Source organism: Simochromis diagramma, unplaced genomic scaffold (assembly GCF_900408965.1).
Source record: "Simochromis diagramma unplaced genomic scaffold, fSimDia1.1 OVJJ01000308.1, whole genome shotgun sequence".
Lineage (NCBI taxonomy): Eukaryota > Metazoa > Chordata > Actinopteri > Cichliformes > Cichlidae > Simochromis > Simochromis diagramma.
Genome location: NW_024386785.1, coordinates 3,285,550 through 3,310,528, shown reverse-complemented (window position 1 = coordinate 3,310,528; position 24,979 = coordinate 3,285,550). Strand labels below are relative to the sequence as shown.

The 24,979-nt window shown below is 42.3% G+C and overlaps 3 protein-coding genes across 8 annotated transcripts in view; all 3 read right to left on the bottom strand.

The window, feature by feature from the left end:
- LOC120728123 (PDZ domain-containing protein 4-like) overlaps positions 1–1,162 on the bottom strand; it is a 51,714-nt gene extending 50,552 nt beyond the window's left edge. For 2 of the 3 annotated variants that reach the window (XM_040022864.1, XM_040022865.1), the window contains exon 1: positions 821–1,162. The gene's annotated coding sequence lies outside the window, so the exon portion shown is untranslated. The remainder of the gene's footprint in view (positions 1–820) is intronic. The other variant, XM_040022866.1, reaches the window with a different exon arrangement.
- The window catches only part of LOC120728121 (neural cell adhesion molecule L1.1-like), a 589,469-nt gene that overhangs the window by 226,838 nt on the left and 337,652 nt on the right, over positions 1–24,979 (bottom strand). The window lies entirely within an intron of this gene.
- Positions 978–20,094, bottom strand: LOC120728146. Of its 4 annotated transcripts, XR_005694651.1 has the most exons (5): positions 19,768–20,092; positions 18,780–18,832; positions 18,302–18,661; positions 17,750–18,182; positions 978–990 (listed from the first exon to the last, which is right to left on the bottom strand). XR_005694651.1 is itself a non-coding variant. In XM_040022926.1 (4 exons), the coding sequence occupies exons 1-4, from the start codon at positions 19,857–19,859 to the stop codon at positions 17,983–17,985; spliced, it is 702 nt and encodes a 233-aa protein (XP_039878860.1). In that variant the 5' UTR covers positions 19,860–20,094; the 3' UTR covers positions 16,165–17,982. The 4 variants fall into 4 exon arrangements, 3 of the variants coding, with proteins under 3 accessions (XP_039878860.1, XP_039878859.1, XP_039878861.1); XM_040022926.1 differs by lacking the exon at positions 978–990 and having other exon boundaries at positions 16,165–18,179; positions 19,768–20,094; XM_040022925.1 differs by lacking the exon at positions 978–990 and having other exon boundaries at positions 16,165–18,182.

Sequence of the window (24,979 nt, the reverse complement as noted above, 5' to 3'; positions counted from 1 at the left end):
TTCTCGCAGCATTCGTAGGTATAGCTCTGTTCTGACACCCCGCCCTTTAATTTCACTCTAACCTCAGAAAGCCAAACATCAGATATGACACCGATTCAGTCAGATACAGTGTGAAAGGGTGGGGGTGGGTTCCAAAGTGGTTTGCAGATGAACAGCAGCTAACGCTGACATTTCATACTAATGTTGCTACAAAGTATTTTACCTAAGAAGAGGTTTATCCACGACATGAGACCACTCACTGCTCACCAGCTCACAGCTGTTGGTGAGAGCAGGAATGCAGATCGACCATAAAAGATTTTAAATGGTGGGAGTTTTTTTTTTCAAGGCAGAAAACGTGATTTGGAAATCACTGAATAAATCAACAGTAAATCAGTAAACACTGAATAAAATTTACCAACAATGTTCAGGCTCAGTTTGTCAAACTGCAAGATTTGTGGCTTTTTCTTTAACTTGACAGATCAAAACCTGAAGTTCAGTCATGCAAAACTACCGACTCTGACATTCTGGGAGAAATCGAGAAAATAATCAGTCGATCAAATAAGATCATGAAGAATGTTCCATCTCAGCTTTGTTAAAGCATCCCAGTGATAAAAGACAATTTACTGCACTGGAATACCAGAAAATAAGACTTTCATAGATAAAATATGTAGGAATTGAAACTGCAGATGGATAAGAAGAGGATTTTTGAAGTTCAGCTTTACAAGAAGAAGTAAAATTCAGAAACTCCAAAGCCCCCCCTGGAAGAAAAAACAAATCTAAACAGGATTTAGCCAAAGTGATTTCATTTTAAATCTCATTTAAAGAATATTTCCAGCTGCACCTTTCCAGATGTTTTGGGAACCGTCCACTCCTTGATTTCCCCGGGGAATCAGTCGCCTTCTCCTCCCACAGAAGGTGATCCTGAAGTGGGTAAAACCGGCACACTTGTGTCCCCACCTGCTCGTCTTCCTTCTGTTTTCTTCCAAATTAAAACAGATATGTGGCGTTTCCCTCCCAGTCTGAGCGGCCGTGGCTCTCTACAGACGGATGAAAAGGAGCCGGCGGTGCATCAGGAATCAGCAGAGATCTGCAGCTCTCTGCTCGCCGCTCTCTCTTCTTCTGCAGCATCCTCCCCACGCTGGAACAACAGCAGCCTCCGTGGCGGTGCAGCCAGCCAATAACCTGCAGCGGGCAATTAATTTTCCCCTCCACGATGGCTCTTTCCTCCTCCTCTGCTTCTCCCTCCCACCTGCTCTGTCCGCCCTCCCATCTTTCCTTTTTTTTCGTCTCTTCTTCTTATTGTTCTTCACCTGTTCATTTATCTCTCTGACATTCAACTCTTACTCAGCGTGCATGCATGTAAACATTTTTTGTGTTGTCTTTGCGGTTTAAAGAACACCGAGCAGACTGTTATCTGCATGTGCATGCTGTTTGTCAGGAGGAATCCTCTTATCTTCAAAATGTCAACTTTAACAGTTTAAACCAGCAGGAACATTTGAGTTTTATACGGCCGGCTTCTTCCTCCTGCAGAGGACGGTCAACGTGTCAGCTTTGTGTTCTGGCAAGACGAAAAAAATCACAGTAAAGAGCACAGCAGGCATGTGTGGGGGGTTTCAGACCCACTGATAGCAGCCAGAATACACTGGTGTATTGTACACAATAGTGTATTTATCCCATATTTACAATAAATCTTCTAGTTTAAACAGTTTAAGCAGTCTGCAACCAAACACATCTGTAAGTAGAACTTATTTTCTTTATTATTCTTACTTTCTCTCCTACGTGTCTTAGTCCACGTGTGCCTGAGCCAACAGCTCCAGCTGCAGACTCTGTGAAACACTCAGTTCATCTCCTGCATCTCAGTCTCTGACTGTCAGTACAGATGCCCCACCCACCTGCTCGTCAAACCCTCTGATGCTGAGGGGCAGCCAATCAGAAGAAAGTGGTCTTAAATGTGGGAGGATTTAAAACAGCTGATTTAGGACCGAGGATGATTTATGATTCAAAATGAAGACAACAGTACACCGATTACTGTGCACATACAAACACACCATACAGACACTGGTATAAATTGGTTCCAGTCCAATAAACCAGTAACCCCATTAGCCTTAACAGAAGGCAATTTAATGGTATTAATTAATTATCTGTAAAAAGTAATTCAGGTCATAATTTATGCACATAAACACCCAAAAAGACAAATGACACAGCAGCAGAAGTAGTCTGCATCAGTCTGATGACGTCCTCACTGATCACACCAACAGTTATGTCAAGGCTCTCTACACTGTACATAGACAGAATTAGCAGTGGGGAGGAAGAACTCCCCTTTAGCAGGAACACACCTCCAGCAGCACCAGGCTCAGTGGGGCGCAGCCATCTGCCTTGTGGGCTGAAGGCAAGCAGAGGAGAGAAGAGGATGAAGTCCCGGGGAACAGCAGGGGATGAGCCTCGGCTCGGTTTAATTCTCTTTTTATATTCTTCCCTGAGGTCAGATCATTTGTGAGAATAATATTAATTTCCAGTGTTTCTCTGGATCACATGTATGTTGGTGTCCCTGGTGTAGGCGTGTGCATGATGCTGGCACAGATGTAGCCCTGTGATCATCAGCTGCCATTCACCGTCTTCTCCTCTCTATCTGCACAGCATAAGAAATCATTTAGTTCTGTGAGTCTCGAGGGATCTGTGTCATTAACATGACACAAAAGCGGAGTTGGAGACTTTCTTGACTGATAACCTTGTTAGATGTGAGATAACACGTGTACACGGTTTCCCTTTGGTTTGGGGTTCGAGGTCTCTCATTCGTCCACCTTGTGCTTTATTGTGAAACACAGACTCATGCTGCTGTTTGTTGTTCTGAGAGTTGCTGAAATCTATTTTCAGCTGAGATTTATCAGATTCTCCTTTACGCCCCTGATTATCCATGCCCTGCCTGAAGTGGCAGTTTGAGAAGAAATGATTGGGAGAAAGAAGCCAAATCCAGATTGTGCACATATTCCTGATTCCAAATGAATCCTCTGTGCAACACAAAACGTCCGCCGTTCAACTTCCTGATCACATTCCAGTTCATGATCCCGCTGCTTCTCTAATGCCACAAAGTTTAGATTTTTAGCTAAACTTCGAGCTTCTGCCCTTTGAGCTTAGTGAAATCATCACTTTTTTGTTGCTATTTTTAATGTTCCCGAGGCTTTTTTAAATAATTTCATCTCAGCTGCAGAGGAGGAATAAAAACCATGAAACCCGAATTTCTCAAGTCCTCAATCTCTCTCATTCTCTTCTGTCTTTGTCTTCATTTCCTTCCTCTCGTCTTTGTTACCACGGCAGCCTGCTTTTCTTTTACTGAATGTGTGTGCGGTGAAAAAGAGAGAAACATGGTGACAGCAGAAGAAAGGAAGGAGAGAAACAGAAAGGGCAAAAGATAATGGCTCAGAGGGGGAGGGGCAGCAAACATTTCAACAATTTAACTACAGGATTGCAGAGTGAGTGTGTGTGTGTGTGTGTGTGTGTGTGTGTGTGTGTGTGTGTGTGTGTGTGTTTCCTAACCAATTAATCTTCTTATAAATTAACTCTGCAGACATTTATATGTATCCAGTTTAATTCAATTTAGTCGTCGTACCCTAACACACACACACACGCACACACACACACACACACACACACACACACACACACACACACACACACACACACACACACACACACACACACACACACACACACACACACACACACACACACACACACACACACACACACACACACACACACACACACACACACACACACACACACACACACACACACACACACACACACACACACAGAGTCATGAATTACTTTCATATTAACATGAAATGAAGATACAAACTTGTGCCTCTCTGTTAATGTGAATCTGTTTTTAATGAGTCCTCATAAACACTGATAAACGTCACTGGCACCACGAGTCCTGCTGTAACAGTGTGTGTGTGTGAGTGTGTGTGTGTATGTGTGTGTGTGTGTGTGTGTGTGTGTGTGTGTGTGTGTGTGTGTGAACAATGAGCAGCACCATCGCTCGGAGGAATCACACTCTGATTTTATTATAGTGCCACAGCAACAGATATCGATTTCTAATGTATTTAATTACCAGGTGAAGCTGATCACACACGACACAGGTTACAGACAGCGTCCACCTGCTGTTGCCAGGCAACTGCAAAAACAGCCAATGTCCATCACCTCACAAAGCTAGCTAATGGAGTTGGATCATTTAAGAATGAGTATGTCATGTCATGACATCTGAATGCGATGGTAAATCTCTGGAGCACGTTGACCTCGATGAACACAGCTGTTGTTTTGTTTTATTAAAGTGGGAGGATCACGGAGCAGTGTCTCCTGACCACCGCAGCACCAACCCAGCGAGACTCTAATAATCATGGTTAAATAATTACGAAGCAGACCATCGGCTGTTATTGCACTGCTGTTCATTTATTGATTGACCCAGCTAGAAACAACAGCCAATAATATTCTCACTCAGCTAATCAGGACATGTCTGTAGACTGTCGTCTGTCTGTCAGTCTGTTTTTTGTGTTTGTATTTGTGTGTCGTGGCTGAGTGGTTAAAGTGATGGCATCTCCAACCAGCTCAGAAAACTACCAAAAACCGCAGATTGGATTTGTTTAATCTATAGAAAGTACAGATTGTATAGAGGAAGTCCTTCTATAAGTAGGAAGTGGAACCCAGTTGAAAGGAGCTGGGGTGAACTGGGTTGCAAAGTGGCATGCAGATCCACAGGGACAGTATCCTGCCTCTGACGCAGCTTAAACAGTCCATCCTACATGAGGTTTGGTTACTTGGTGTGAAGAAGGGTGCCAGCTGTGAGCTAGCACTACGCTCAATTTCAGGTCCTAACACTTGAGCTGTAATTAAGCCCCATGAGGCATTTTTGTTTTTGTTACTCAGCCAGTATTGGCAGGTCTGGTGGAACCGCCTCATTAAATCAATGCACCAACAATAATCTATATAAAAAAAGGTGTTTACTTTAACTGAGTTCCAAGCAATACAGGCCATGTGTATGGTTAATAATTAGCTTTTACACCTCTTGAAACTAATTTATGAATTTATGTCCTTTTTTGTGATGAAATGTAATAAAAAAGAAAAATCGATCATAACTAAGACCAGGGTTGAAGCAACATGTTTATCTACAGATGAAGCAGGGTTTCTGATCATTATTGAGCTTTACTCCTTCTACACTATCCATCAGCACCAATGGACAAACAACCTGTTTGTGCCTGAGTGAGAGTGTTGCATATCTGCTTCTTGCACTTGATGCATGTATCCTGTGTCTTCCTGCCCATCTTGGGCACAGACACTTTGCAGCCCTTCTTTGGGTTGTTACTGGACCCAGAACAAAATTTAGATTCCTTCCCCTCACATACAATCCGCCCCATCTTTTCTTAAAGACCTCATAATACCTTTTGACCAATGTTCCCTCTAAGCTGCGCGCGTGCGCAATTGCGCACTGCTTGCACAGTCTCTGCGCACAGAAAATCTGCGTTGCACACAAAGAAACAATTCTACCTGAATTTAAATTAAAATTAAAAGTTTAACAATTCTGTTTCGCAGTGTGAGTCAGTGACTGGCTGCTCCTGTATGGGATCAGAACGATGCCACCTTATCACATAGTCCAGCCAATGATGCGATTCACATTCGTATATACGCAGCTAAGCGTTGACAGGCTATGACAGCGTCCTTATGTGCCGGTGTTTTAGCAAAGCGGCTGATGTGGAGTGAAGCCACGTTAATGACAACGTGTACAACCATTGGAGATGTGAGCAGGACAGACGGAACAACTGACGGACAAAGTGTGGACTTTATAGCAGTTTTTAAATTGTGCTGATCGGCCACGTAAAACCAGAGTTATGATAAAATATCTGCAATGTTTGTTTTTCTTCCTGAATACTGTCGTTGTTTATATTTACTGCGGGAAGAAACGGTAAAAACAGCGTTTTATAAGGAAAGAACTCTCCGCCTGTGAGCAAAAACAAAACCAAAACACCCCGCCCTTTCCTATTGGTGGAAAAATGTACCATGGCGACCAATCAAAAAATGATATGGCAACATGGCATTTAAATGTTTAGGGAGGGGGAAGTTTTAGGAGTGACGGCGTGTTTTGAGATGTGAGAGATTTGAGACGTTTACCGCAAATCTTGTGTAGTTAGTGTGTAGTTAGTGTGTAGTTAGTGTGTACTTAATGTGTAGTGTAGTCAATAGTTTTGTTGTGTGTTATTCTTTGTAAGCTCCTTTGACTACAATGGCCTGGATGACTGAGAACCTTCACAGACATGTTCTGTAAATAGTTTGAAATGTTTGTTTAAAAACGCCTTGGCTGCTTTTTTAGGTAAACAGCTGCAAAAAACTTTGTTGTTTGCATAACTCAGTTACTTTTTTGAAGAAGTAACTATATAATTATCTACCCAACATTGGTCATTATTTACTGTATTTTGCAGACAGAGTTACAGACTCTCTCCCAGACCACAGACTCATAATACAGTCAGAGCTTTATAAAAATTAAAAAAAAGAAAGAAAGAAAGAAAGAAAGTTGTGTTTTCAAAATTGTTGTCAAAGTTATTTTTACTTCCAATAGTGTTAACATGCTACAGGTCATGGACAAGATTTTTTTTTTTACATTTTCATTGTAAGTGGGCTAAAGCAGTTAATTAAAAGTCGTCTAACATAAATGTAAATGCTGTAATTTGATTATTTTAATAAACTGTAACTTGCATGGATTGGATGCTGGCGTAACGTGTTACTGTAATCTGATTACTTTTTTTAAGTAACGAGTAAAGTAAGGGATTACTATTGCAAAAACGGTAATTAGATTACCGTTACTTTCCCGTAGGAACGCTGCGTTACTGCGTTACTAAAACCGTGATTTTTTGCGAGAATGTCTCATGACAGTGACGTAAGCGAGTGCGACGTTCGTGACAACAGCTGTGTGCAGATCAACAATGGATCACATATCGAGTGCAGAGAGAGTATGAGCGTGCAGCGTTTAAAGCGTGGAAGTACTGACCTTACTTTGAGTTTGATTCCATAAAAAGTGACAAAAACATTAGTGTCCGCTGTGCGTGGGAAGAAAACTTCTTTTTACAGCGAAAAAAACCCCTAAACTTCCGAGCAAGCACCGAGTAGCTACGACGTAATGGGAAACTCACAGAGAAACTCGCGGATTCTTCCACTGACCGCGGCACACCTGCACCAGGGTAAACCTCCGCCTGCCTCACTCCTGCTTTACAGGTGAAAATAGAGCAACAGGACCGCTGAGTCTTTGACTTTATTTATTTTCTGCTGTGTTTTACTTGCATCTATTTGAAAGACTGAGTGTAAACACACAAAATATTTTATTTTATGTGCTGGAATGTGCAGAAAATAGGTTTAAATGTTAAACTAATTTCTTCCAGTCAGAGAATGTTGCAGATAATTACATTTTTGCTTGATGCATAAAGTTAAAAGATTAAAACTAATAAAACAAGTTTTAAAAAGAGACTTTTCCATTTGATTACATTTTGTATGATGGATTATGCAGAAAAAGTAGAATTGGGCTGAAAGATCTATCGCTTTATCACCTATACAGGTTGTAAATCGTGTTTTTAAAAAGTAACTAAGTAACTAAGTAATTAATTACTTTTGAAAATAAGTAATCAGTAAAGTAACGGGATTACTTTTTTGGGGAAGTAATCAGTAATTAGTAACTGATTACTTTTTTCAAGTAACTTGACCAACACTGGGCGTGACCACAGTGCACACGTCTGCTGTCGCTCACAGTGGTCCAAGGGACGCTCAGGGAGTTGGTGTGCTCGCTCAGACACATGAAACATTAGAGGGAACATTGCTTTTGACCCGTCTTCTTCTCCCTGAGCCTGGCTGTGCTGGAGGTTTCTTCTTCCTGTTAAAAGTTTTTTCCTTCCCACTGTCACCAAGTGCTGACTCATTGTTTGATTGTTGGGGTTTGATCTTTTTATTGAAGTGTCTCTACCTTACAATGTAAAGTGCCTGGATAGATAGATTTCAGATTTATGGGCAGCTGTGGCTCAGGCTGTAGTGCATATGTGCCAAAATGTTCTTGTGCAAGGCTTACATGTTACACGTGTGTGTGTGTGTGTGTGTGTGTGTGTGTGTGTGTGTGTGTGTGTGTGTGTGTGTGTGTGTGTGTGTGTGTGAAAGAAATGAAAATAACTTCTTTATGTATAAAGTTGCCCTATAAAAAAGACCATTCATCATTTATTAGATTCCATGAAACACAGAACTGGAAAATTCTTTATCTTCTTCTTCATTTAATGATGGTGTCAAATGAGGAAGTTCTTAAAATACTGTTATAATTTATCCTCAGGGGGACATGAACGCCCGGGCACGATGTGATGGCAAACCATATATATATTTGACTTAAATTAAAGACGTCCAAAACCACACGTGCCAGATGCTTAGTTACACCATCTGGGAAGTTGTCCTTGGAAACGGTTTGGAAAAGGTCAGGCACTTTCAAAGAAAAATTGGCAGCTGATTGGATAAACCATCTGGCTAACAGTGTCTATCATGGCAAACTTCAGCCAATCAGATCAATGAACCATTGGACCTAGAGAGGAAAACCGAACCCTAGTCAGAGCATCCAGTGAGCATCAGTGGCATCATTACCCCAGATCCACACTAAATATGTTTCAAACTGGATGAACAAAGGAATCATTAGACTTTGATATTTCTGCGTACTTTCACTGCAGGTCATTAAACACATCACCTGCTGTAGAGTCTTTAAGAATGGACGTCGATTTCACTGTTTGTTTTCATTTTCATCATTTTATCATCTTAAAGGTCACTTTGTAGTGTGTGTGTGTGTGTGTGTGTGTGTGTGTGTGTGTGTGGCTCCAGCCCTGTCCAGATGAAATACACAACACTGTCATAGCACTGAATCAATACACCTCCCCTCTCCTCATCTTCTCTTCCTTCTCCATCCTTTAACTCATCCTCACTCCTCCTCTTCACCTCCTTTCGCTCTGCTCTCCTCCCCAACCCTTTCTTTCCTCTCCACCCTTTTTCAGATCCTTTGTTTTCTCTGCACAGCATCTCCTCTCACCTCCATCTGTCCACACTCCTCTCCCTCTCTTGCTGCTTCTCTGTCATCTCCCTTTTTCTGCATCCTCCTCTGCTCATCTGTCATCTTGTCCTGATTCCTAACCCTCTCTCCTTTCCTTCCATCCTGTATTCTCTCCTCTCCTCCTCCCACCTTCCTCTGCCCCCCCCCCCCCCTCTGACGGTGAGTCCTGTGAGAGCAGTTTATCAGCTCAACACAGTAATTACATCGACAGAGGGAGAGATGCCTCTGCAGTGTCTACAGTGTGTCACACCCACCCACCAAACACACACACACACACACACACACACACACACACACACACACACACACACACACACACACACAGGCATGCACATCTCTTCAAACAACACTCTCTTGCTATTTTGAACTAGAAGGTTTCTGCACTTGCACACACTCACTGTTCAAACACACACACACAGAGTGGTTAGTGTGTATTTCTGCTGTTGTCTGAAACGCGATGGTGATGTGTGTGCTGAAGTGAGTCTGCTGCCCAAACATCCATTCATCTCTGTCGCTTTGGCATAAACACTGTCTGCCTGTGGTTACGTGTGTGAGTTTGTCAAGTTCCTGAAAGGACCCAGCAGACATGGTACAGTGCACATGTATTAGTCTGTATTCACTTCAATCAGAAGTCATCTCAGCCCATTTCTGCAGTACTTTATAGTTTTCTAAGCTAATACAGTATTTGTATCATCTATTCCCTTACAGAATCATTTGGAGACACTGGAAGGAAAGATTTCATCCAACAGAAGCACTCGGGGCCGTCTGCCTGACTGCTTGGAGGGACGGAGGAGACGGTGCAGGGAGAGAAGCACCGATCTGCTCAGGCAGACTCTTCAGATCAACTCTGAAGTTAAATCTTAAAATGAGTGCGAGAAGAGTTTTATAGATATTTTCTGTTGAACTTTCAAAAACTAAAGTCCCAAGTCCTGTCTCCTAAAGAAATAAGATTCTAGTAATCAGCACTCACAAAAACATAAAGCAAATAATGGAAACAAGGAGGACGCGAAGCTGTTGAGCTGGGCTCTTCCTTCATGTCTAAGCTTTGATAGTACGAGATGCTAAAATCAGTCAAAATCAGAAAGATGAGAACAGAATCTGCGTCTAAAAGTCGCCAAAATACTTTTTTTCTCTTTTTTCTCAGTCAGAAAAAGACTTTCTAAATGTTCAAAGCTCGGTCCTTTGTTGGTCTTTAAAGAGTCAATATTTGGTCTCTGTAATCTTTGTTTGTATTTATTGACATTATTTCTTGTGTTCATACATTTTCGAGTCTCCGGTGTTTCCTCGTTTTGTGATCCTTTGCGTTGTCTCGTCTTCCTTGTTTCCACTTCCCATTTTATTTTTAGTCATTGCTCTTCCTCGTGTGTCACCTTTGCATTTACTTCCTGCCTTCGTCTTCCATGATTGTTTCCATCTGTTGCTTGTCTGTGTCAGAGCTCCTTCCTTTAACCCCCCTCAGCAGTTTCATTTGTGTCTAATCAGCTTGTATTTGCTGTCTGTTGTCAGATTGTGTGTTTTGCCTCCGTGAGTCTGTTCTTCATCCCTCGTGTTCTGTTCGCTTTGTTTGTATTTTTATCTCTCTCATGTTCTCTGTTTGTTTCCTCGCTTCTGCTAAAGTGCATATAAAATATATTATTAGGCTTCTTATGCAAATCAAATCAAAATAACACCAATGATGGATGTGTGTGTGTGTGTGTGTGTGTGTGTGTGTGTGTGTGTGTGTGTGTGTGTGTGTGTGTGTGTGTGTGTGTGTATGTTTGTACTGTGGTACTCTGTCCTTATCACTGAGCTGTATCAACACTGAAACATGTTTTTATGACATTTTCTCTCCATTTGTGACATTTTGAAATCCATTTTCTGCTTTCAGTCATTGTTCAAAGCTCAGAGTCGCATAATGCAGAGAGGTCAGGGTGTGTGTGTGTGTGTGCGTGCAGGGAGGGATGCAGACATAGTAAGTGGCAGTCGAGGGATGAATTAGTGTGTTTGTGCGAGCAGCAGCAGCACCTACAGCCTGTAATCTTCACAAGCTGACAGACTGAAAGCCTCAACAGTCTCCAGAAGGTTAAAGGTGACACAAACACACACAGTATCATCATCGATTACACGCACAGACTACATACTGTACCAACACACACACAAGCACGGGGGGGGGGGGCTGACAGGGTGACAGTTCAACAGCAGCAGATTGGAAGATCTGCCATAAAATCACACTGAGAGAGAGAGAGGGAGGGAGAGACGGCGGCTGCTGACAAGCAATTACGGAGAGAAGAAGTAAAGACCAGGAGAGGAGACGAGGAGAGAAGGTGACGAGGACGGAGGAGAGCTCGCTCCCCAGGAGAGCTTCGTTTCAACCTAAAACAAAATCACGAGCGTTACGACACAATTATCCGACACAGGTTATGTAAGCAGCAGTGAAAGAAACTGCAGCCACACGACCTGAGACGCTGTTTGATTGACGAGGCACGGAAATTCACTGTGCAGCTGCTTTGACAGGTTCCTACAAGCAGGAGGACTGTTGGAAGGAAAAAGAGGGAATAATTTAGAGAAGAGGAGAGGTCAGGAAGGAGAGGCAGCGAAGAGGAACGCAAGGAAGAGGGGGGAGGAGAAAATAAGAGGAGAGGAGATGGTCGAAATCATTTGACAGGGATCTCGGTGAAGAGGGGGTTAGAGGGAGGAGATGAAGTGATTATGGGCTGGAAAAAGGAAAGGAGCAAAGAAGGAAGGAATGAGAAAAATAATGGAAACGCAGAACGGGAGGCCTTCATGTCTCCCCACACTGTCATTTTATTTATTTTATTTATCCAGTTATAGTTCACCTTTTTCAATAAAGATTCAATCAGATTTCTCTTATATGCTCACCTTTTAATCAGTTCAATTAATCTGCGGGATTGACTTTCAAAATAAAATACCCGTGGAGTATTTCAGTTATTCAAAAACAAAAGATAAAGTGAAATATTAATGAAAACAAAAGTAAATGACTTCTCTCTCCCAGCTGAGGCGCAATGTTTGTTTCCTACATTTAAATGTGCTGCACACTCCTTTAACTCTGAACTCGGGTTTAGTGTTAGTGTGTTAGTGTGTTAGCTGCATGCAAGCAGACCGAGTCACACAAATATGGAGCTTCGTTCTCTTAACTCATCAGAACTGAGGGTTATTTTTATTTATCAGTAATTATAGTTTTGGTGAAAATTGCACTTTTTTGTCTGTTTTCTGTGTTACGTGGACAATGTTCAGGTTAGGGGTCACTTTTCTCACACGGAAACCAAAAAGCGAGTTGTGATTCTGCACAAAGTGACTCGTTGTGTTGGCGATGTGACACGTCATGATGCCAGGCTGCAAACACTTCAGTCCTGATGGATTTTTTTGCTGATAAAATCGATCAGCTCTGCACTCAGAAGGAAACAAATGGGGTGTTTTTCACAGAGGTGTGATCGCTCTATTCAGGTCGAGAGGGGGAAAAAATCTATTCTCTGTGAGCTCATAATGAATTTTAGAGAGCGAGTCGATGAGCTTTAAGGCTGAAGGAGTAAATCTTGTTAATTGTCCTCCTGGTATCTGAGATCTATATTAAAGGGAGGTCACGGGGAGCACAGAGAGGGGGTTTTAGTACCAACACAGGAATGGACTCAGAGTAGAAGGACGTGTTAACGGGAACAATCCTAAAGAAAAGGCTTTCTAAATAAAAACCATGCAGTGAAATAATGAGGAGAAAGTCAGAGGATGCACTGAGAATATAACTCTGTCTGACCTGCTGTGAGGACTTCAAGGTTCTATCTGTGGATTACTTTTTTTATTTGCTTGGTCTTCATTTTTGCATTTGCTTCCAAAAGTATTCACTCATCCATTCAAATCATTGAAATCAGGTGTTCCGGTCACTCCCACAGGTGTTTCAAATCCAGCACAGACAGCTTCTACAAACATATGTGAAAGAATGGGACGCTGTGAGGAGCAGAGATGGGCAGTAACGCGTTACTGTAATCAGATTACTTTTTTCAAGTAACGAGTAAAGTAAGGGATTACTATTGCAAAAACGGTAATTAGATTACCGTTACTTTCCCGTAGGAACGCTGCGTTACTGCGTTACTAAAACCGTGATTTTTTTGCGAGAATGTCTCATGACAGTGACGTAAGCGAGTGCGACGTTAGTGACAACAGCTGTGTGCAGATCAACAGTGGATCATATATCGAGTGCAGAGAGAGTATGAGCGTGCAGCGTTTAAAGCGTGGAAGTACTGACCTTACTTTGAGTTTGATTCCATAAAAAGTGACAAAAACATTAGTGTCCGCTGTGCGTGGGAAGAAAACTTCTTTTTACAGCGAAAAAACCCCTAAACTTCCAAACAAGCAGCGAGTAGCTACGACGTGATGGGAACCTCACAGAGAAACTCGCGGATTCTTCCACTGACCACGGCACACCTGCACCAGGGTAACCCTCCGCCTACCCCACTCCTGCTTTACAGGTGAAAATAGAGCAACAGGACCGCTGAGTCTTTGACTTTATTTATTTTCTGCTGTGTTTTACTTGCATCTATTTGAAAGACTGAGTGTAAACACACAAAATATTTTATTTTATGTGCTGGAATGTGCAGAAAATAGGTTTAAATGTTAAACTAATTTCTTCCAGTCAGAGAATGTTGCATATAATTACATTTTTGCTTGATGCGTAAAGTTAAAAGATTAAAACTAATAAAACAAGTTTTAAAAAGAGACTTTTCCATTTGATTACATTTTGTATGATGGATTATGCAGAAAAAGTAGAATTGGGCTGAAAGATCTATCACTTTATCACCTCTTCAGGTTGTAAATTGTGTTTTTAAAAAGTAACTAAGTAATTAATTACTTTTGAAAATAAGTAATCAATAAAGTAACGGGATTACTTTTTGGGGGAAGTTATCAATAATTAGTTACTGATTACTTTTTTCAAGTAACTTGACCAACACTGGTGAGCAGTTCAGAGTATCTCAGCGTGGAACTGTCACAGGATGCCCAGTCATGAAATTTCCACAATACTAAATATTCCACAGACACCTGTGGTTTTAGAATTCATTCAGTATAATAACACTGTGAGACTAATTGGGACCAACAGCAACTCAGTGGCAAAGTCAAATCACAGAGCGGGGTGAGCAGATGCTGAGACACAGAGTGTGCAAAGGTCGCCAGCTTCCTGCAGAGTCAGTCACCACAGACCTCCAAACTTCATGTGGCTGTCAGATTAGCTGGAGAACAGCACATAGAGAGCTTCATGGAGCGGGTTTCCATCGCTGAGCAGCTGCATCCAAGCTTTACATCACCAAGTGCAAAGCATCAGGTGAAGAGGTGTAGAGCAGTGGAGACAGGCCACGCCTTCTTGTCCAGCATCAGGTCTGACCTCACAACTGTTCTTCTGGAGGAATGGTGGAAATTCCCATAAAACTCCTAAAGCTGAAGCTCAGAAGAGCTGAAGCTGTTATAGCTGCAAAGGCTCAACATCATATTAAACCTTATGGATTAATCCACGTGACGTTCACTCTTTTGGCAGCACAGTGCGGGGCCTACACTGCAGAGCCGTGTCATATGTTGTGCTGATGTGTTTTTAATAGATGCTGGTTGATACCAGACTTGGGCATATTCACTGTTGGTCATCCTGGAGCATATTTAATATTTTACATGTAAAATATTCTTAGTTTTTCACACAGAGCATGATTTTCCATTATAATCAAAAACGTGCAGATGTGCGTGCTGCAGCAGCCTTTCTGATGATGAAAGAGTTCATTATCCTGCTGGACAGAACACCCAGCCTGCCAATGGTTTAACCTGCAGGTTAATGAGTGTGTGATCAAACAGCGACCGCACTGATTGATGCTCTATCACACCTGAGCACAGAGAGAGCTGAATGTGGTTCTAAAATAACTGAACACACTTTTATTCAGTTTTAGGAAGTGACTCGCTGAGGCCGGCTCCTCCTGTTTATTCAATAAAAATGTTTTGAACACGTATTTCAGTCAGTTTCAGAGCAGTTAAACCAACATTTTCATGGACTGGTAAAAAAAAAACAGCAACACAAGAAAAATTTAAAAACATTTTTTTCAGATTGTAAAAAATCCAAAATGTTCTCTTCAGCATAACAGAGCAGATTTGTTGCAGAGTTAATGCTGAATTTGTCTTTTATTAAATTAATTAAAATTTCATGTTTTCCCTCATGTGTGCTATTACTGTTGACGTGTCCTTGAGCAAGATATAAAAAATGGCCCCCAGTGCGTCCATTAATGTGTGAATACGTCACACAGCTCATAGGAGGAGCAGAAACTGCCTCACTGTAGGAGCCAGCCTCCACTGGTCATCGAGGGAACTGCAGGTTTTGGTTTTCCACAGCATTTTAAAAGAAAATAATTGTGGCCTATTGAACATTAAAACAGACAAAAGAATTCATTTAATCGTCTCCACATCCTCTGATATTCTCCTAATCTGCTTTTATTTTGCTGTACGGCCTCATTAAGCCCCTCTGAGTTCTTCATTCTGTCTTATTCATATATTCGATGAGTTCTATTTTCATCTGTGTTGCTCTTTCTTCAGCTCGGTGAAGACAGTTGGTGCTCTGGCTTTCGTCTCAGCTGTCCTCTGAAACCAGCAACAGCACAGCGGGACCTGGAGACTGAATGTGTGGATGTTTCAGTGGCGCTTTCATGCTGCCGTCGTCTCGCAGAAAGACTCACATCGTCGATTTGACCGGTTGTGTCCACCCTGCTGTGAGAGGGAGGCTGCATTAACTGATCAGCAGGGACCACGAGAGGCCGGAGGAGGTCAAACTGGTCAATAGCTTCGACCTCTCCCTCTCTGTCACAAGGAATTTTAATTTACATCACATTCACTGAGCCTGACGGTGTGTGCAGAGGAAAGGTCACCGTTTGATTCAAATCAAGAGCTGAGAGATGTGCTCAGAAATATGATCGCACATTTTTGAACACTCTGAACTGCTTACTGCAGTTTAAGCACTGTAGATTTAAAAAAAAGAATTAACTGCAGCAACACAATGAAAGTTGGAAAAAACATTGACTGTATATAAAAGACGGCATGGCCATAGCAACGTCCACATTTGAAGCATTTTAATTTTTTGGATGATGCATGGGTCGGAGACCACTTTCAATTTCGTTGTACCTGTGACAATGACAATAAAGACATTCTATTCTATTCTATTCTATTTTGACTGCAAATGTCTTTATTTTTGGAGCCAAATCCTTTGCAGAGGTCTGGTGAGGTGAGATGAGGCCTCAGCAGACTGCCAGCTGCTACTCCCGCCTATGTCGAACCTTGAGTCAATAAAGAGTTACACAGAGAGTAAAGAACATAAAGAGATGTGCAGTTGTACCTTTTTGTGGCAGGCTGTAAACATGTTTATTTCTGATGAACATGGACGTCTGTGGGGACTGACTCACTTCTAGATTCAACCTCGAGTGGCCATTAGAGGAACTGCACCTCCATTTTCAGGCCACTGTAAAAACAAAAATCACTGCAGAGATGTGAGGACAATTTAAAAAATCAAGTTTATTGTTTATAAAAGAACCTTTTGCCTTTTATACTTTCAGCACTGCAGCTGATGACTGGAAGTCACAATATATGCACACACACACACACACACACACACACGTTTTCACATCGTAGTGAGGACATTAATTGAAATAATGTTTTCTCTTGCAGCTTAACCAAACCATCAAACATGAACTAACGCTGAGCCTAAACCTAACCATAACCTAACTGTGACCCTGACACTAAAACCACACTTTGAGCCTCAAACATGTCTTTAAACTCATGGGGAGTGACTGTTGGTCCCCACAAGTATAGTGGCATGGCAAACTTTCTGTCCTCACAAAGATGTCTAAACACGTACACACACCTCTGAACCTGGACTGCTTTTTCAGCAAGCAGTACGGCAGAGCAGAGTCTGTGTAATCACTGTGAGAGCTGTGAGGATAATGAAGTTTTAAAAGGCAGCGAAGAGAATTATTTTGAAATTATCTTGGAATCCGTCATTTGAAGCATTTGAAGCATTTGAAGCATTTGAAGCATTTGACACAGTCAAAATCTGTGGAGATCTACTGATAATAATCTCTTTTATGGATCTACAAGGCTAAGAAATCTCCTCTGTGTTCGTCCGACCATAAACATGAGCTGGATAAACCTCCCTCACAGGTACACCGTCCTCCATCACTGCTCGTGCAAAACATCCTGACTGAGCTGAAACTGTACATGAACTGTCAGTGAAACAGGTTAAAAATAACTGTCTTTTTTATCCATTGTTTCTTTTTAGTTTCATGAGCCCTGGCTGAGAAGCACGCTGTTAAAGGTTATGAAAATGACCAAAAATGATAAGAGTCACGTTATGAGCTCCACGTGTAAGCACTGCCATCTGCAGGTGAAATGAGCACACTGCTACTGACCTGACCTGTTTGAGTTATTCCAGCAAAATAAATGACGCTACTGTCAACCATTCATGCGTGTGTATGACCATTTCTGCCTCTGCTAATCTTTTTCCACTAAACCTGTTTCACATGTTCTATTTTTGCCTGTTTATAAACAGCTTTTCTTATATTTCATATGAGGAAGCACTGAGCTGCACGTTTTCACCTTTTGCTGTCTTCATTGAAGTTGCTGCTATTTTCATGCATTCTGCTGTGAGACGAGTGAGAAATGTCTCCCTTTCCTTTCTCCTCTGCATCAGGTTTGCATCACAGCTGAATAAGTTTGATCCAAAATAGTTTTTATCTGTTTGGCTTTATTTTCTGACCAACGGCAGCCTCCACGAGCTAATGAGGGGTGAGGTTCGTCTTGGGAAATGGCTCCTGACGCCGGGGCAGCCATAAGCACGCCCGTGCACACATCCTCCCTGCACCGAGAAACCAAACGGACTCATTTTAAAGTGATCCGTCTGACGCACTGAAAGTTTTCTCAGCTTCGTAACTGGACTCTGAGTCGTAATCCTGCTCTTTAGGCAGAGAGTGAATGAACAGATAGCAGAACAGAACCAGCACCGTCGTTCCCATCAAAGCTATTCCCACGAAGATGCCGACCAGTCCTGCGTGTGACGTCTCAGGTTCAGTCAGGTCCCCTGCTGCTGTAGAAAGACCCAGCATGTCATTCATGGTCATTTTAAAACTCCATTAAGAAACACGTTTGATTTTAAAGACGCTGCATTGTTAAACATGTTTGAAAGGTTTTACTGAACAGATTTACCGGTGACGTTGAGCCGGCAGCTGTCAGAGCCGTCGCCGTGATCCGTGCTCACTTTGCACACATACAGACCTGAGTCGTGAGTCGTCAGGCCGGACAGCTGAAGCGCGATTCGTCCTTCTGCGAGGGCATCGCTGTCGCTCCAGACTCGCCCTGCAAACCGTTTATCCTGAAGCTCTGAGACCTCGACGCCATCCTGCACACGATACAGGACTGAGAGCTCCTGATCGGCTATCAGGTCGCAGAAGACAGAAAGCAGACTGGGCGAGCTGTTCGTTCTGGTGGTGAAGTTCCACTCCAGAGTGATGTTGTCGTTCTCCTCCGCCTGATGGAAGCTCTGTGACACCGTCACGATCAGCGATCCTGTGGAGGAGACACAACCACAGGAGCCCACGCTGAGAACAGAAAAAAGCTTAAAGCAGTCGAATCAGTGAGTGAGGTTCTGTAAATGATGGATGATGAAGAGAAGGTTCAGACCAACCACAGACACAGGGCAGGAGGATGATGAGCAGCAGGACTCTGTCGATCATCTTCCTGTAGGAGGAGACAGAGATGAAGCACCAGGAAACCCAGACAACCTCACTCAGTCCCTCAGAGCAGAGGGCCCGCTTGTGGGGGCCAAATGCATGTAAATTATATCTACAGCAGAAGTATAAAAACTGCGAAATGGGGCAAAGAAACTGTTTGTTTTTTTCACAGCAGGTAAAATGTTCAACATCACAATGATAAGTTTAGTTTATTAGCAAGATTCCTGTTAGGAATATTTTCTGAGTTACGGACTCTCGAGTTTAGGCTCAAGAGCTCGGGAGTCCAAACATATCTGCCATTTTTGAGGCTTCGTAACCTCAGATGTAGAACAGCTCAGCATCAGAACCGAAGGACAGAATCACATTTTTGCGTGAATGTTTTTATCTATAAGCAGCTGTGAGCATCAGTTTTCTGAATGAAAATGTTCTGAACAAATTCATTTAGTTTTTTAAGAAGTTAACATTTATTTAACATTTTTAACTTGTTTTTGGATTTTAAAAAATATATAAAAGCAGAAATTACTGGCATTAAACTTTCTATCATATAAAATATGTGCATTTATAAATATGAGTTTGGTAACTTGAGGGTTACATACTACGTTCTACTCGACTCTCACAGTAACACAACTAAAACTGCTGTGACTGATGGATTTCACAGCTGATGTAACAGGTTACTTCCTGAATAAGGTTCAGCAGGGAGGGGAAAATAAGAAATCAAGAAAACAACAGACAGACAGGAGTGCTTCAGTCTGCTTATGTCTTTCACTCCATAATCATGCAGATTACATAAACCATTATCAGTTAGACCGCTTCCACAGAATAGTGTCAGTTCTTATACGTTACCTTGTGTGTCTTCTGTCATATGGGAACAGACCGACTCACTCTGCACAGACGCTACAACAAACCGCTGCCTCCTCCTGCAGTCTGTTATTTCAAACCTACCCAGCAACTATTTGGTTCACCCAACTCCTGTTTCTCCTCTTCCCCACTGCTTCAGTCCCACTGCAACAACTGCAGGCCCTCTCATTTCTCATTTCGTGGAAGTTCCTGGAGTGAGAACCTATTTCTGAGGTCAAACACGTGAAGCAGCCACGCCGAGTCACCGCCAGAAGAATTCAGGCTGGGAATTCGATCCCCTCCCCGGTCACCGAGTCACAGCTGATAATCACAAAGATTTGATTTTGTTTACATTTAGAAAGAATTTTAAAAAAGCATAAGAATGTAACAGTAACGTTACAAAAGTGTGTGTGTGTGTGTGTGTGTGTGTGTGTGTGTGTGTGTGTGTGAGTGTGTGTGTGTGTGTGTGTGTGTGTGTGTGTGTGTGTGTGTGTGTGTGTGTGTGTGTGTGTGTGTGTGTGTGAGTGTGTGTGTGTGAGTGTGTGTGTGTGTGTGTGTGAGTGTGTGTGTGTGTGTGTGTGGGTCAGAGCTCTGATTACTGGTGGAGCAGATTCACTCCCACTTCTATTCCTGGTCTGAGGCTTGCTGTCCTTTGGCCTCTGTGGGCCTCAGTCAAGGAGGGTGGGGTGTTGCCCCCTCCCTACAGCTGCCTTCTCCCCTTCGTCTTCTCCTCCATATTTCTTTGTTGGGGTGTGCACGTGGCTTTGGTTCTGCAGTCCTGTTTAAAGTGCACACACACTCACACACACACTCACACACACACTCTGTTTTTCCTCATTCCTGTGCTTTTTGTTTTTGGGAAAGTTTTCTTAGACTTGGTAATCCAGTTTTCTTTTATTTGCAAAAGTTCTGATTAAGTATGTTTTGTTTCCTTCACTCCTTCATTTTGACTCTGATGTATTTGGATAAACCGTTTATTTAATGTGCAACTCAAAATGTTGTCCCCTAGAGGGCAGCACATCACAACTGAGGGTACTTCACACACTCCTGTGTGAGATGGGGTGGTGAGGAGATCGATGTACTAATAATGTACAAGTACTGAGGTTTTTTAAAATAAAACTATATTTGAAGTTTGTGTCCAGAATACAAAACTATCGATGTAATCAATATTCAAAAATCAAACAACAGAACATCAAACATTTATACTGTAAAGTGTTATTAGGAACAGTAAAACAGGAGCTTAAAATGAATGGCTCCATCCTCCAGTTATCTTTCCAGCAGATCACCCCAAAGATTCCAGGTTCACTTATCTGATCCACTCAATACACACTTTCTATGTATGATAAGATAACTCTTTATTGTCATTGCAGTCATACCTCGTACAATAGTACAACAACATTGGAAATCTAAAGTAGATTACAGTGTTTTTGTTTGTTTGTTTTTATATTTGCAGGTAAGCTAGCATAAGCTAATCTTATCAACAACAACAAAAAGCCTGGAGTTGATTTCATTCGGTCAGTGACGACCGTCTCTTTTGGCCAACCAGCTGTACAAGACAAAAAGAAAGAAATAAAAATTGCCTTTTGGATTGGTTGCTGGTTGCTAGCTGCCGTGTTTTATCAAAATTTCATTCTAGAGTGGATAACATCAGATAATTGTTGCACTCTTCAGCTGCCCTTTCTTCATCGCACCTTTCAGCAGCTCCAGTAGTCGACCAACTTCCCTTCATGCTGCCCTGATCTTGGCTTCTAGTCTCCTTCTCCTGCTCATGTAGATGAGAGCCGAGCATCTCAACGATGATCAGCTGGGTGCTTTCAGTTATGGTCACACACACGCACACACAGGTTTATATACATTTAGCATAAAAATGAGAGTTAAAAATTCTTTGGGGTTTTGTTTCACTCTTACATTCTGAACTTTTAATAAAGAATCATTCAGGGGACTGAAACCTGAAAAGCGTTTTCCTCTAACCGTGTAGAAGTGCTGGATCTCTATTATTACCATTGTATAGCATATCTGCTGTGCATCTTGCCTCAGATGTCGAGTGTGATCACACTGTGTTGCTCTCCCACACAGCCTGCAGATCTGCAGCCTACACACTGATCAGGGTTCAGAGGTGGGTCTGTATTAGCAAACAGTAGAGAAGTGACGGACCAGCAGCAACTTATCTGAAAGCACGGAGGGCAGGCGAGGACGCCTCGGCCTCCGCACACACAGAGGCATGTTCACATGTACAGTACAGGTGTGCGGGGATGAAGCTACAAGCTTTTATACAACGTATTTAACCTTGAAACATTTGCAGTGTGAAGTGTTGTATGTTTTATGATGGACTGTGGCTCAGAATACTAAACCTTAACAAACCTTAACAAAAGAAAATGTTGCGTGTGTGACCTTGAGGTCTTTCATGGCCTCACAGTTCACAGAATCTGGGCTCTGTGTAGGCGGATTTCAGTTCTTTGGACTTGGACTTCACCGAGCCTCGAGTTTTAAACAGAATTATCATCAGTGTGCTTTTGGACCAAAGAGTGTTTGGGTTACCATTCATATACTACTTGGCAATAGATTGGGCCTGCACCACAATCAGAGATTAAGGTGTTACCCTGTTTTCTTTAGATTTCTGGACTCACAAAGCTGACTTCTAAAGAGCAGATTATCATGAAGGTTCATGGTGCATGGCTGACCTGCTTCACAGGTTCAGGTAATACAGTGACAGAAGTCTTCAGACCAGGCACGAAGCAAACTTGTTGGACACAGACAGTTTTTGTAGTTTTACTTTGTACATCCTCACGGGGAGTTTCAAATGTTACAGTCGAGACGGGAAGCGACGACTGCAATGGTTTGGCCACGCCTGCCACATGAGTAACCATCGCCTGCTATACTGCCTTCTGATGCAGCAGCGCCCCGCCCACTGGAGAATCAAGCGTGATGCGCCCAAGAAGACTTGGATCGAGCAAACTGAAGACTATCTTAAACAACGATGTCTAACCCTCGAGCAAGCAAAGGTCAAGGCCAGAGATCACAAGGCCTGGAAGTGCCTCTCTGACCAAGACGGAAACCCTACGGGACCCACAGTCACGACCAGCAGTTGGGGACAAAAGAAGAAGAAGAAGAAAAGATGTCTAACAGACTGTAAACATCTTAATTTCTGCTGCAATGATGGCTGTTTGAACAGGGAGTCTGTGGGGACTGACTCAGTTTTGACTGATAGGAGGAGCTTGGATTGTGTTACAGGTCGGCTCAGAAAGCTGCTTATTCAAAAACCTCTTTAAGTAACCAATCCAAGTTTTTTAGGACTGAAAAAATCACAAAAAATGTGCTGATGTGACAAAAGGTTGAAAATATTTAGAGCTGTAGTAGCTGTTCTTCTGTACGGACGGTGTATATGTACACACACGATATACACAGCTTCATTTGACATTCGCCCACGGAGTCAACCGTGCAAACATCAATCTGTACAGAAATGCATGTATACACTGAAGCTAGCCGCGGGGATAATCACAGCTCTGATGCTCCTTTGCTGCCTCTTCAAGACACTGCACACGCAAACACTGTAACGTATAAGCACATTACACACCTACACACACAACAACATAACTGTATAAATCATGGCATTACAATCCACACACACACCTCATCCTCCCACTGATCACTCCAACTAATTATACTTTGCTGAACTCTCTGCTGTTATAAATATGTGCAGAGGAGGACAGAGAGCAGCGCCGAGTTTCTGAGGGATGAAACTGATAATGATCGTTGTTATAATAATAATGAAGCTCCTTTGAGTTCATAGTAAGCCTAGCTGGTATTCATATAAAATATATAGTAGTAGGCAAAGCTTTTGACAGGCATTCATTTCATCACAGTAAAAAAACACTTTCAGACTGATCTGAGTAACGATTTAATGTCGAGTCTCACAGAATATCTGATGTTTATCAGCGTCAGTCACCGCGACGCTGAGCTAAGCACCACCATGAGCACAGGCTGTTGTAAAGAGTCATCATGTATGAATGTTTACAGGCTGTTGTAACACTTTACACTGGGAATATGAATCATAGCTATCTCCATAGGAGCAAAGGGAAAAGCTTTTGACTTTAAGAATTAAGTCATGAGACTCTGAGAGAAGACGCTGGTGTTTCTGTGAGACACAGCCAAGAGTGAAAGTGGACCATTGATTCCACATTTCAAAGCCACGACTTTAGCGCTGCGGCCTGCCGCTCGTTGGTTTGAGACCGTGATTGGATGAGAGGACGTCAGGTTCCCGGTGTTTGCTGCTGATGCTTCTAGTTTTTGTGCTGGGCTAGTTTGGCTCGTACTGGTCCTCGCTTCAGTTAAATACGCAGATACAAGAATGATACCAATCTTGTGCTGTTTTTCTTCCCACTAGAATGTGATAATTCACAAAATGCTACTGTTATCAATCTTTTGTAAAATATGAAACGTTTGCTGGTAGAACTCCTGCAGGTCTTTGTTCAAACACCACTATGATGCCACACGTGTGCGCTCTCAGAGGACAGACTGTAGATTTACTGTTGGAGAAGCTGCAGCTCTACAGAAGTCAGATTCTTTTTTTTAACTTGTTTTCTCTGCGCTGACCTTGAAAACAATCTTGGAAACATGGAAACATGCAGTAAGGCTGGATCTCGGTTTGGTCCGTGTGCTCAAATCTATCGATTCCCATAGAGAAATATGTTCTTTCCAATCAGCTTTTACAGAGAGAGTAGGAGGGAGGCAGAGCAGAACACAGAGGAGGAGGAGGGTTATGAAAAGATCCAAACATGGAGGATGGAAGAGCAAAATTATGGTGAGGTGAACGGTTGTAACAACTCGTTACAGAAGAAAACAAATGTTTGCTTGTTTCCATCCAGACTACAGAGTTTCATATTGATGTTTCAGTTGGATTATTGGTTACAGTTACCTTATGGTGGAAAATCACATCTGGGGGCATTTTGTAAAAGAATACAAATCTTAATCTTGATGTTTTCTATTATACGTTACTGTAGCTGCACAGAAGTCATGTATGATGGTTATTAGTATTTGGCAGCAGGATATAGCTGTGCACTCTACCTCAAAGACAAATGGTGATGCAATATGATATTAAACCTTAAGATGTTTAAATATTAGCATTTATCTGTGACACCAACAGTGCAGCACTAAAATGCTTTCTGTGCATTAAAAAACAATGTAGACCGAATGGTAGCATGGGTGATGGAGCACACCAATAGGAGGTAGATGGGCCGGAAGCTGAGCAGGAAGGGGCTGCAGCAGGTGCAGCAGCAGAGGTGCATGCAGGACTGATTAATCGAGCCATCAGAGAGTG

Coding starts and splice junctions, on each gene's coding strand:
- LOC120728146 (XM_040022925.1), bottom strand. CDS start 19,859: ATGAGAAATGAGAGGGCCTGCAGTTGTTGCAGTGGGACTGAAGCAGTG. Junction 18,833..19,767: donor GTGAACCAAATAGTTGCTGG/GTAGGTTTGAAA, acceptor CTCCTCCTACAG/GAAGATGATCGACAGAGTCC. Junction 18,183..18,301: donor CTGCCGGCTCAACGTCACCG/GTAAATCTGTTC, acceptor GTCTTTCTACAG/CAGCAGGGGACCTGACTGAA.